The following is a 13,941-nucleotide window of genomic DNA, read 5'->3' as shown; positions in this document are numbered from 1 at the left end:
CTTGGAGAGTTTGTGTTGGGCTTGCATTTATCTCATTCATTCCAAGTTACTGATTACCTCCTGTGAAACAGGCGCTGTTAGGACCAGAAGATGGAGGGTGAGAGGACATAGGCACGAGAATCAGACCGCTCATAGGAGCTTGAGGATAAGCAGGATGAGCCACGGGCGAAAGTCACCCTGTTGTGCAGTTGGCAGCAATCAAACCTGCGAGAAAGTCACAGAAAATGCGTGAGAGGGTGTGTGGAGGAGATTACACCTGGCTTGGGTTAGGGTTGCCATGAGACCCAGAAGGCATCATGGGAAAGTGGAATTGGCCCATGAGAGGCACGTATTTTAACACGTAGAGATGGGAGTTGAAAGGCATCCTGGGTAGGGAAGGCAGGGTGGGCAAAAGCAGGGAGGCGGCAAGTTAAGGAATCTGTACAATAGAGCAGTTACTGCTCATTTGCACCCATGTGTGTGCTATATAAAGGTTTGAGCAGTAATTTGAGGAGATTTTAAGGGTGTTTTCCTTTAGGTGGAGAATCTTCTGTATTTTTTAAAATAATGATAAGGACGACAATGATGATGGTGTTGATGATGATGATGGTGATGATGGTGATGGGATGATGGTAATGATGATAACATGAATTGTGATCAAGTTGACTGAGCCTTGAATTGCCAAGTTTGGTTTTATTCTGTGGGCAAAGGAAACACATCACTGACTTGATATCCTCCCCACCTCCCCCCCCCCCCAGTCTGTATGTTCCTCATTAAACTTGACTTTGAGGGGACATTGCCCATCCAACCCAACCCTGAATAAGAACAAAGTTGTAAGAAGGAATGGCCAAGAAATAGTTTATTCTGAACAAGGAACAAGGCTAACTTGAACAGAGCCAGGAAATCCAGCATCTTGGGCTACTTCCAGCTCCTGCCCCTAATTCATGAACTCAGCCCAGTGAGGGGCCCTAAGTGCTGCCAGGGTCACAGTGAAGAGAGAAGCAGCCCCGTTGTTTCCTGGAGGGGACAGGATGGTGCCAACGGGAATCAAAGAATGAAAAGTGTGCAAGACAAGTGGACACGTGGGCAACACCATCTAGAAATAGCCTGGGTTTGAAGGAGGAAAACAATAATCATTTCTTTCCTTTTTTTCCAATAAAAATATAAAACCACGTAATACATTAAAATGTCTCTTAAGAAATCTAAGAGATGGCATTGACAGTCCCAAGGATTGATTTATGATGTAAAAAGTGAAAGTTGGATGAAAAATAAAAACACAATTGAACTTTCAGAGGAATGCACAGATATCAGAGACTCCAGGATGAGAAGTTCAAAGAATCTTAAACACCAGGCTTGTTTCTACAGAAAACTGACCTGCCAAATGAATGAAACAGGAAAGTTTCTTCAAATGATGCTGATGATGATGTAGACCAAAAACTGCTACCATTCACAGAGTAATATGTGCTGGGTATATCACACACAGGATCTTTCTTTAACCCTATAACAACCCCCGAGGGTTAGTTTTATTATCCTCGTTTTAAAACGAGGAAACTGACACTCAAGGGATTACACGATTTGCCTGAGGTCTTCCGGTTAGTAAACAGCAGGGCTGGATTCCGGACACAGTCCTGATTCCAAGTTCAAGCTTTATCCCCTATGCTACAGCATCTCCCACTTCAAAGACAAAGTGCTCCCTGAACAGATCATAAAGTAGTTTGCTCTTTGTGTGAGCCCACCGTCCTCCTAAACTTTCTAACCACCTGTGCTTCCTAATTTATCCGTGTGGAGCAGCCTCCTTGATGGCAGTTGGAGACCCTCTTTAAGTCAATGCCGATGAGATGACATAACCCCTTTTCAGGAAAGAAAACTTGGACGGGGACGGAGACTCAGAGTTCTGCTGTGGGACTGGGTTTTGGGAGGAACTCTGCCGACACTCTATAGGAGAGACTGATGATCAGTGACTTGACCTTCTGAATGGGCATCTACGGGCCATCCCAGCACCAGGGTGGGGCGGGAGTGGAGACCTACTGAAATTAAAGGTGGAGATGGTGGAGAGCCATCTTAGAAGGTCAGAAAGACTGGCATGACAGGGAAGGCAAAAGAAGACACTTCCGGCTTAGCTCCAGGATTGGGGAATGGTGTTTCCGTAGGCTGGGCTAACACATCAGATGTTTGAGGGCTGCATTTTCGAAAGTACTGTCTTAAGAGCCAGGATGGACCGAATTGCAGAGGTGTGTTGATCTAATTGCTTTGGGGGAGGGGAGTGCACTTCAAATATTAAGGTTTTATTTTGCCCGTGTAAACAACTTTATAAAGGTTTTGCATGTCCGCTACCCAATCGGATTCTTTGAATAACCTTGTAATTAGAGGTGGGACAGAGAGCTGTTTAACCCCTTTGGCAGACGTGGAAAACTGAGGCACAGAAAGGGCAAGGCTTGTCCACAGTCAAGCAGGTATCAGTCGGGCAGCTGGGACCAGAACCCAGGCTCCCCAGCTCCGAGCCCAAGGTTCCTTCTCTGCATCTGATGTTATTAGAGGTGAGACAGGGACCATCGCGGCACAGAGAGGGGCTTTTGGTGGGCAGGGCAGAGGTGTGTGCAGTCCCGCTGGAAGCCGCAGGCGGTGGCTTAGCTGCTGCAACCACGGGAGCAGGCGTGGGCCAGAATGTTGTTGTTACACCCGTCCTGGAGCTTGCCCTGGGCCTGGCTCCCAGCTCGGCTTTCTGTGTCCAAGAGCTGGCCGCTCTGCCCTTGCTGCTTCCTCAGCCTGCAGACAAGCACAGCATAGACCCAAGTTAGTGATGTGGAGCGGGGGATGTCCAGGGACACGGCTGGGGAAGCAGGGCGACCGAGGAGCCTTCATGTCCCGCTGGCCTGGGGAAGCACAACCCCTGAGGGGGCCAGAATGCTGTGTCTGGAGCCTGGCAGGCTGGGATCCACACCCAGCTCAGGTGTGGATCTGATGAATTACTCAACACCCAGAACCTCGGTTTCTCTATCTGTAAAATGGAGATAATAATACCTACATCATGGCTCCTTGTGAAGTCCACAGGAGATCATGTATATAATTTGCCTAAGTTCACACAGTAGGTAAAGGGGCGTGTCCCACACATCATTCACGCATGTACATGTAGTGAATGCCCACTGATGGACCAGTCACTGTGCCAGGGAGCAGAGGAAGCCCTGGCGAGCAAAGCAGTGAGGTTCTCCGTCCTCATCGAGCTTATCACCTGATGGGGAAGACGGACACTGATCAAATTGTCCCACAAAGAAATATCTGAACAGATGAGCACCCAGACTTACAAACTACCCCATGACACACTGTGTTAAGGGAGCACAATTTTTTTAAAAAATTTTTTTCTTGAAGTATAGTTGACTTACAATGTTGTGTTAGTTTCAGGTGTACAGCAGTGACTCAGCTATATATCTCCATATATCTCTATCTAACTATCTACCTATCTATCTACTCTTTTCATATTCTTTTCCATTATGGTTTATTACAGGGTATGGAATATAGTTCCCTGTGCTCTACAGTAGGACCTTGTTGTTTATTTTATTTATAGTAGTTTACAACTGCTAATCCCAAACTCCTAGTTTATTCCTCCTCCCTCCCTTCACCCTTTGGTAACCATAAATTTGTTTTCTATGTCTGTGGGTCTGTCTCTGTTTTGTAAATCAGTTCATTTGTATCATATTTTAGATTTTGCATATAAGTGATATTATATGGTGTTTGTCTTTCTCTGTCTGACTTACTTCACTAAGTATGATAATCTCTAGGTTCATCCACGTTGCTGCAAATGGTATTATATTTCATTCTTTTTTATGGCTGAGTAATAATATTCCATTGTATATATGTACCACATCTTCTTTATCCATTCATCTGTTGATGGGCATTTAGGTTGCTTCCATGTCTTGGCTATTGTTAATAGTGCTGCAACAAACATTGGGGTGCGTGTATCTTTTCGAATTAGAGTTTTCTCCAGATATATGCCCAGGAGTGGGATTGCTGTATCACATGGCAACTCCAGTTTTAGGTTTTTAAGGAACCTCCATACTGTTTTCCATAATGGCTGCACCAATTTACATTGAGGAAGCAGGACCGTGAACACTGCATTTCCTAACAGCTGGTCACCTGGTCACCTTCCACACGATTGAAGACGTCAACACACCTCTCTTTCTGATCTTCAATTTCAGGTTCGTGCACTACCCCACAGCTGTCACTCCATGTGGACCGTGCAGGTAAAAAATGAAACCAAGACATTTAAGGAGGCAGCGAGAAGTTTGAGAATAGGGAAGAACTCAGCTCAAACCCTGGCTCTCAACATCAGCCACTTGGATCAAGGGGTCAAGCTGCTTATCTTCTGAGCCTCAGTTTTCCTATCACTGGGGACTATATCACTCCCTTGGCAGGTGGCTAAGGGGAACCAGAGAGAATGTGTGTGAAATATCTAGTACAGGGCTGGAAATAATATAACTACAGTTCTACCTTGTTCTGAAAGACACAGGTTTCAGCTGAAATGTACCTTTTACATTAGCATGTTCTGTTAAACAGAGTGCAGACCTATTGCCTGATTTAAATGAAAGAGTTGTTTCACCCAACAAACATCTGTATGTACTTGTCATGTGCAGGGCACTGTGGATGATCCTCGGATGAATACAACACAGCCCATGGCCTCGGATGGATCACAGGTGTGTGTGTGTGTGTGTGTGTGTGTGTGTGTGTGTGTGTGTATGGTGGGGATGCCATGTGTGTGTATGTGTGTTGTGTGTGTACACAAGGTAGGGATGCCTTGTGTGTGTGTGTGCATGGTGGGAATGCTGTGTGTGTGTGTGTGTGTGTGTGTGTGTGGTGGGGATGCCTTCTGTGTGTGTGTGTGTTTGGCAGAGATGCCTAGTGTTTGGAACCATGCCAGTATTTGAGCAAGTCCTTCAGGCAATGTGAAATACCAGCATCAACAAAGTAGTTTATAAGACAGTGAACTTGGAGCTACTGCCTCCTGTCCTTTGTCTACTTGCAGGGACTAGGACCAGGTGCCCCGTGCCTCTGCCTCTGAGGCTTGCAGCCCTCCAGGTAGGACAACTGGGAAAGGTAGTCAGGATAAAATACATCATCCTAGTGGAGGAGGGCTCAGGGCCCAAAGGCCCAGAGGCACTGGATCTAGAGGCCAAAGTGAGCAGGGAGGGGAGAGCCTAGGATGAGGAAGGGAGGTGGTCAGACTTCCTCAGCAAGGCTTGGACTGCCTGGGAATCTTGCTCCCCTGGCCCTTTATTCCCTCTCCTACATTCAGAGACTCTTTCAGGCACCTCTGGAGAGAAAATCAGATCGGAACTAGGGAAAACTCAAATGACTAAGAAATCTATGACAGTGAAAGGGAAATGCTTTTACTTCCAAAGTAGGACATTGCTGTTTGGTTCACAATCTGTGAAGTCCCAAAATTCTCTGGGTATATTGCAAGATAAAGATGAATGCCATTAAGATTTTCTTTTAAATGCCTAAACATAGCATAGACAGCATTATTATCTCTAGATCTCTGAACTTCCCTGATTATAATGCAAAATAAAGCTTCAAAGACTGCATAATAAAGAGTGGAGCATAGGGATGAGAGAGCCCTGATGAGGGAGAGATGGATTCTGAAATCTTGTGTAGATCAGGGAAGGCTTCCTGCAGGAGGCAGCCTTTGAGCTGGGCTTTACGGATTGGTCTGGAATGTGTGAAGCTGGAGGGAGGGAGGGAGGAGATTTGAAATGAAGGGACACCAGTGAGGTAAGTCACGGAAAGTAAAAACAATACTGCATGGTGGACCAGAGTCCTTTCTGGAGCTGAATAGTTTCAGCCACTTCAGCTCCGCCTTCTGGCCAGAGCTATTTTAAAGAGTGGAACCAGGGGCTTCCCTGGTGGTGCAGTGGTTAAGAATCCACCTGCCAATGCAGGGGACACGGGTTCAAGCTCTAGTCTGGGAAGATCCCACATGCCGTGGAGCAACTAAGCCCGTACGTCACAACTACTGAAGCCTGCGCGCCTAGAGCCTGTGCTCCGCAACAAGAGAAGCCACCGCAGTGAGAAGCCCGCACACCGCAATGAAGAGTAGCCCCCACTCGCCGCAACTAGAGAAAGCCTGCGCACAGCAACGAAGACCCAACACAGCCAAAATAAATAAATAAATAAAATAAAATATTAAAAAAAAAAGGAGTAGAACCAGCTGTTTCAAGTCTCCCCTCCTCTATGGAGGGTCATAAGTATTCATAAGAATACTATGACCATGGGTACTGGAGGCCTAGAGCGGTGTCTAAATGAGGTGTGAGTCGTGCCCCTTGCAACTTACCACCAGGTGCAGTGTGAGACAAGAAGACAGAATCCAGAAGGATGGACCCCTCTCTAGACATCCACCCATCCATCCACGGGCTTACACAACTGGATTCGAATCTAGTTTTGGGAGGCTCCAAAGCCTGCATTCTTCCCACTACATCTGCATTCCCACCTACTACCAACCATTTAGCATCCAGCCACCATCCACCCACCCATTCACTTTCTATCCACCTATCCATATATTCATTCATCTGCTTACCCATCTGCCTATTCATCTACCCCATCCATCCAACCATCATCCATCCATATGTCCATCTGTCCCACCCCACCCCCACCTGTCCACCCCTAGTCACCTAACTGACCTCCCCTTACTCACTTACTTATTCACCTACCCACCCATGTACCTCTAACAGACACCTATCTATTCACCTCAACCATTCATTATCCATCCATACATCAATACATCCCTCCATCTACCCTTGTACTCATCAACCATCTAAGTATCCACTTACCATCCATTTCATCTATTCACTATCCACCCATCCATTGATTCCCCCCATAGACTCTCAATTTACCCATCCACCCACACAGCTACCTCACATCACCTATTCATCTAGAATCCATCCACCCGTCTGTCCATCCATCCACCACCCTTCTGCCTATCCAATCATCCATCTACTCCCATATTTCCATTCATCACTGCCACCCACCCATCTGCTCAATGCCCACCCACGCATTCACTCCCCTATCCTTCCACTCATCCTTTTTACCAGCACTATCTGTGTGCCAGGTTCTATGTTCCAGGCTCACAGTTGAAGGGGCTGGGGGGCAGGACAGAGAGCAAACAGTGAACGTTCCCTGTGATGAAGTCTTTGCTGGAAGGAAGCAGTATGGCTTGGCATTCAAGGCCTGGGTTTGGAGCCAGGCTGTCTGGTTCTACCCCTGGGTCTGCCACTCACTAGCCATGTAACTTTGGGAGGCTAGATTCAAACCCAGGGCTGTCTGTCTCCCAGACCCCTGCCCTTTCCACTGACTCTTATGCCTTTCAATCTGGATCTGGAAGGAAGGTAGCATGGAATGATTTTTCCACACTCTGAAGGAATTAGAAAGTCTCAGTTTGCTCAAATAGGAACACACGAACCAAGACAATGATATGAAACCATATGGTTGGCCCCGAGAGCTCACTTCCATGACTAGCCCAGAGCCTAGTCACCTATAATTCCAGAGGAAACGAAAAAGGATTTTACATATCTTACTAGACACAGCCCAAGTCTACCGATGCAAATTGGCTAGTTATCTCCACGATAGCAGGAACATTTAATTTTCTCAGCCACTTTATCAAATTAATTGTCAGCTTTGTGACCAGAATTCTGAGTGATGGATGTGAATGCTCTCAACGTCCCAAACTCAAGCATTAGATTCCAGAAGGAAGTGCTCTGTGATGGAGACCCTCGATTAACAAGAACAGAACACATTAAAATTTTAATAATTTGGGCTGGAGGCATTTTTCAAAGGCAAAGCACTACATAGGACTAAAATAAAATGGTTAGCAATCAAACTAATTTCAAATCAAGCTATTTCACACCCCGAGGATGGAATCAGTTTCATACCAACATTGATCTGCAGCATCAAACCCTAGGTGCGGCCTGGCCTCCTGTTCCAGGGCGATGACCAGCTTTCCTTTGCGCTGTGTGCTATAAAAATGGGAAACATTTCAAGTGCTGTCACACCTATTCATGTCATTTCGCTGGTTATATGTCTCCTGAACTGTGTGGAATCGTGGAGTGGCAGTGTGGCATGGTGGGAGAAGGCAGGATTTGGAGCCGTACAGAATTCGATCAGGATCCCACCTTTGCCATGACTGGCTGAGGGGCCTGGGGGAACTTGCCCAGCTTCCTGAAGCCCCTCTTTCCTTACCTGTAACATGGCCACAGCACCACCTCTTTAAAGAAGATGAACTAATGCATAGTATCCATCTGCCCTGTAACAGGCACTTTATAAAGGGCAGCAATTTTTATGATGATGATTGCAGCGTGGGGATACCCACATTTCACAGATGGAGAAACTGAGGATCAGTAAGTAAAGCTTAACTTCCTGCCACAGTTCTGATGAATGTCTCCCAGCAAGGAGGCCCCCACAGATGGTTCTGCAGGCCTCGTTCTGGGGGATCAAGGCTGAAGACCTGGAGAAGAGGAGGGTACTGGAAGGGGGGTACACACAGAGTGGCTGAGAGTCAGGACCCAGAAATGGGTGAAACAGGACAATAGGCTCAGGGGGAGGGAATCCAGCCCCACAAGTCATGGTGGGGTCCAGAGGGGCCTGTAAACCAGGGAAGGCTGGGCATGGAACTGGCAACTGGAACTGGGTCTCCAGCCTGGTCACTGGTCTCCCCTCCTCTGGGCAAGGGACACCGCATGCCATCTGTGACTGCACAGCAGCCGGCACAGCGACCAGCCTGGGGCGGGTGCACAGTCAATGTGTGTTGGAAGGCTGGGCGGGTGAATGCAGGAATAAATGCCCAGCCAGGTTTCCACCGCTCATCAGCAGCCTGTTTGCACAGGTTGGCAGGCTCTGTCTCAACACACCGAGGGGGGAAGGATGCCAGTCCCAATTAAATGGAGTAAAAGGATGTCTTAGCTGGACAAAAATTGGATGACCATTAGAACTGGCGAGCTCACAGCCCTCGTGGACAACAGTTTGCATGAGTCAACATGCATGGAGCTTTTTCTCTTGTGCCCAAGGGAGTTGAGATAGGTTGTTATTTTGTGTGTATGTGTAAGAGTTTGTTAAAGAATTACGGCAAAATGATGTTTGACATGGCACTTAATTGATACAGTACTGTGTTGGTCTGATAATTTTGTGCATAATTAATATTACTAGCAAACACTTGGGCAGTGCTGACTGATTGTGTAGGGGGGGCTGTTAAGTGCTTAACATCTGTTAACTCACTGGTCTTTACAACAATCCTTCATATGGAGTAGGTTTTAATACCCCATTTTACAGATGAGGAAACTGAGTCAGTACTGTGAGGCCCAAGGTCACAAAGCTAGCATGGATCAGGATTCAAAACCAGGCAGTCTGATTCCAGAGACTGTGCTTTTAGCTGTTACGCATACTGCTTCTCTACGGTTAATAAAAACCAGAGTCGAAGTTACCAGAAAGTTCTGAAAGGGAACACTCCAAATTGAAGAATGGTTGTCTGTTTGGGGACAGGGGGTAGATACTGAAGAGAAGAAAGCAAACAGTCACCTGGTCTAATTGTTTGTACACTGCAAGGATCCCGCCTCTAGCATCCCTAGCAGAGAGTCGGCCAGTCTTAACCCAAACCCCACTGCCCACCTCCCAAGATAGCCCATTTCATGTGGGAACTGCTTAAATCCTTAGAAACTTTTCCTTCATATAACATTTCAACTGAGAAATCTGCTGCCTGAGAGCTCCTCCCCGTTGGCCTTTGTTGTGCTTCCCGGAATTATTCAGCTGATTCTAATTTCTCTCTCATGGGACATTCCTTCAATTCTTAGAAGCCCCCTGGACCTCCATCATCCATCTTCCATCGTCCCCCAGGTCCACCCTGCCCCACTCTCCGCCTGCTCTCCAGCTTGGGAGTCCGACTTGTAGGAATTGTATCAAAAGCTCCCAAGCTCTTTGGGCTTCCAGCTGGGCTTGGCCCATGGAGAGCCCTGGCAGAAATCAGAAGGAGCAAGGGCAGTCAAGTTTGGGCATCAGGTCCCCAGCCCCTTTCCTGCACTGTCACCTGGGGCTGCTGGGAACACTGGAAGGTCACTGCTCCAATCAAGGTAGCCTTCTCCCTGGATGACCTCCTTCTCCTCATCTCTGTCACCCACCAGGTGGGAACACCTTGCCTTCTCCGAAGCCCCAGTTCACTGCACAAGCTTCTATGACGCCCTTACAGCCACACCTTTGTAAAGTGTCCTTTGGAAATAAATTATCCTTGGAGTGTTTCCTCTGCAACTCTGACTGATACAACATGTTTCTGCTCTCCCACGAGGTGTCTCTTCCTTAAGTAAAAACTCAGCATAACTGGCTGTTCCACTTTCAAACCTCATCACTTATTGGGAAGATCACCTTGTATGCAATACATTTCTCACAAATTCAGTAACAGCCTTTGGCCAGAAGCATTACAATTGTGTCTATTTTATTGGCTCTGCCTGAAGCAAAACCTATTTGAGGGAGTCTTAGGATGGCGTCAGCTATGCCATGGGTGTGATATAGCAAATTGTAGGGGATTATCTTACTGAGTATCCTCTCTATATACCCCTTTGCAAATGGATGAGCTCTGGGAAAACTGAAGAGATGGCAGCCCTGGTTTCTGAGCGATAGGGATTGAGATTTGATGAGTTCATCCTCCCTCAGCACCTCCTCATTGAATACCTACACCCACCCTTCCAGATAAGAATTAACAGCACCCATTCTGAGGGTGAGAAAAGGATGAGAGAGGATGAGGAACTGGTGGTAGGTCACACAGCTTTCCAGAGGGGAGCCCCGGCTCAAATGGAGGACCTGGCTCTTCCCATCTTCCCAGCTAAGTGCTCCTCCCTATACACTGGCACTAGTAGATTTCTCTCTAGATTTAGAGGTGGGGCTGACCTTTTACGTCTGAGCTGGCTTAAGGATGAGACTTGCTGGGTCCTCACTTCTGTGGGTTGGGGGACTAATGGTGTTCACCAAACATTCTGATTTGCCCCTCTCTGGGCACGCAGCAAGATTGCACTTCCTGGCTCCTTTGGGGATGGGTGCGGCCATGTGACCAGTTCTGGCCAGTGAGTGTGAGTAGAAATGCTACCATCAGGCTGGAGCATTGCTGATGCAAGACCCTCCCGAGGTCTCTTTCCCTCTGTCACTCTCACGGCCATGTTCCAGAGATGCTCATTCAGTCTGCGGCCTGGAATGATGGGGATGGTGACATGGCAGCAGCACCCCCCCTCCCCCCCCAGCTAACCTGCCATGAACAGGAAACAGACCTTTGCTGTTGTAAGTTGCCAAGATTGGGAGTTTGTGCCTCTTTAGGTTCAGAGAGGGGTTCTGGAGATCCAGACACTGGGCTGTTGGTGAATAATGGCCTCAGTCCAATTCTGGGCCAGAGAGTAACCATGGGAAAACCCTGGGGCTGCAGATTGAAATGAACTCTTTGACGGCCAAGGGACCTGAGTTGGTGTCCACTTTGGGGCCAGTACTTCCATGCCTGGGCAGCCAGCCCTCCCTGTCTCCTATTCCCCCACCCCATCCATGTACAGTTACCACGTTCTACCTGCCCAGAGGAAGGGAGGAGGTCAGACAGAAAGCCAAGAGGGACCACCTGCCATTTCTTTATTAACCTTCCCCAGACCTCAACATCTGTCAATCCCTATTCTTTCCTCTCCTGGGCTCTATTTACCCTATGCTATCATCCTTACTTTTCAAGTGGAGTGGACCATCATCATTTTGCCTTTCTAGTGATTTTATAAATCTTACCTCCCTGTCACAGCTATTGATTGGCCTAAGGGCAGACACATGACCCAATCAGCACCAGTCAGATTTCTCCAATGGCCAGATTTGATTGGTCCAGGGACTAGCACCTGACCAATCAGAGTCATTCCCTGGGGTACTCGAATTTGAGATCAGGAAAGCATTCTCCTTCTTGTCTTTCCTCAACTCCCTGTTTTATCTACTTTCTTGAGTTTGGTGGCAGAGCTGGGAGACTCTGGAGCTCAGTGTGTAGAAAGAACTGGTTTACAGTAAAAGAAAATGACTTTGATGTGCAGAGAAAAACAAATCACCGGAAGAAGGAAAGAGTGAGTTCAGGCAAGGTTCCTGGCCCCCGTCCCAGTTACTTTGGGATCACATTGCATTCCAGCACTTCCTGTGGCTACACGAGTCCTCCAGTAAGTTTCCATTTCACTGAAGCTGTTTTCTTTTTGTTTTCATCTCTTGTAGCCATGGTAGTCTCAGAGAATTCACCATTTACGCTGGTATCTGCCTCTCTAGACTCCTAGAGCCACGATTTGTGTAGGTTAAGCCATGGAACTTAGGTATGTGTTTTTTATATGTATATATACACACACATATATACATATATATACATACATATATATATATACATACACAAACACACACATATATATACATATCCCAATAAACCCCTTGTAAGTCGAAAATATCCTAAAAGTCAAAAATGCATTTAACATACCTAACCTACTGAACATCATAGCTTAGCTTTTCCTACCTTAAATGTGCTCAGAGCTCAACATCATTAATCATTAGAGAAATGCAAATCAAAACTACAATGAGATATCATCTCACACCAGTCAGAATGGACATCATCAAAAAATCTATAAACAACAAATGCTGGAGAGGGTGTGGAGAAAAGGGAACCCTCTTGCATTGTTGGTGGGAATGTCACCACCACCACCACCATCATTTATTCTGAAACAGAACATTAGGTCCTATTTATAATTTTCAAATTTACACATAGCCTCATTTCACGTAAGGCCTATAAATATTCACATAAAAAATGAGGGTACCTCTTTTTTACTAGAGAAAACCGATTGAAGGGAAAGTAAAGATGGGTCTTTAAATGAGTTAAGTCTGAGCAGACCAGTAAGAGCATGTGCTTTACTGCTCGGGGCAATGGGGTTGTATACACTCGGGGCGATCTGTCAGGGTCTGCGTGTCTCCCTTGGCTGACTGAAAACCAAGGCTCCTATCTTTTATTGGTTGAGATTGATATGTCAAGATCAGTCACCCTTTTTCACCTGGCTGAAATTTCCTTTGATGGAGAACCGAGTGAAATGGACAGAGGGCCCTGATTCCTGTGTGATTTCTTGATTTCGAGTTTTCATGAAACTTGAGTTTTCGAAAGAGCCCAGAATCCAGTGGATGGAAGATGAGAGTTCAAGTCCTTCATCTTCCAATTAAGAGCTGCAAGAGCTTGGGCATAATAATAATAATAATAATAATAATAATAATAATAAGTACCTCAGGAAAATATGATGAGTAAGGATTAGAGCAATGGTTCTCCACTGGCGGTGATCTGCTTGCCAGGGAACATGTGGCAATGCCCGGGGTCATTTTTGGTGTCACAGCTATGGAGGTGCTACTGATATCTAATGAATAAAGGTCACAGATTCTGCTAAACATACTACAATGCACAGGACTGTCCCCACATCAAAGAATTGATGTCAATAGTCATCAAGTGTCAACAGAGCTGAGGTTGAGAAGCCCTGGATTAAAGGAACAGGATCTAAAACCATAAAATCATGTACAGTTACTGTTAATAATATTATTAAACATAACATGTGCAGTGTCCGATTTTTTTTTAAATTAATTAATTTATTTTTGGCTGAGTTGGGTCTTCATTGCTGTGCGGGCTTTCTCTAGTTGTGGCTAGTGGGGGCTACTCTTCATTGTGGTGCGCGGGCTTCTCACTGCAGTGGCTTCTCTTGGTGTGCAGCATGGGCTCTAGGCGCACGGGCTTCAGTAGTTGTGGCACATGGGCTTAGCTGTCGCACGGCATGTGGGATCTTCCCGGACCAGGGCTCGAACACGTGTCCCCTGCATTGGCAGGCAGATTCTTAACCACTGTGCCACCAAGGAAGTCCCTCGATTTTTAAAATATAATGTTTTCAAGGGCTCCAAAGGTAGCTTAAATGTGCTTTT

General features: G+C 46.6%; 1 protein-coding gene across 2 annotated transcripts in view; it reads right to left on the bottom strand.

Annotated features, from left to right (window-relative positions):
• Positions 1-759: 759 nt before the first annotated feature.
• The window catches only part of STK32B (serine/threonine kinase 32B), a 349,362-nt gene continuing 336,180 nt past the window's right edge, over positions 760-13,941 (bottom strand). For both annotated transcript variants that reach the window (XM_007190965.2, XM_007190967.2), the window contains exon 12: positions 760-2,745. In XM_007190965.2, coding sequence (XP_007191027.2) covers positions 2,607-2,745 — 139 coding nt within the window. In that variant the 3' untranslated portion in view covers positions 760-2,606. The remainder of the gene's footprint in view (positions 2,746-13,941) is intronic.

The sequence above is a fragment of the Balaenoptera acutorostrata genome, chromosome 5 (genome assembly GCF_949987535.1).
Source record: "Balaenoptera acutorostrata chromosome 5, mBalAcu1.1, whole genome shotgun sequence".
Taxonomy (NCBI): domain Eukaryota; kingdom Metazoa; phylum Chordata; class Mammalia; order Artiodactyla; family Balaenopteridae; genus Balaenoptera; species Balaenoptera acutorostrata.
The sequence above is the reverse complement of the archived record's forward strand: the minus strand, read 5'-3'. Positions and strand labels throughout refer to the sequence as shown.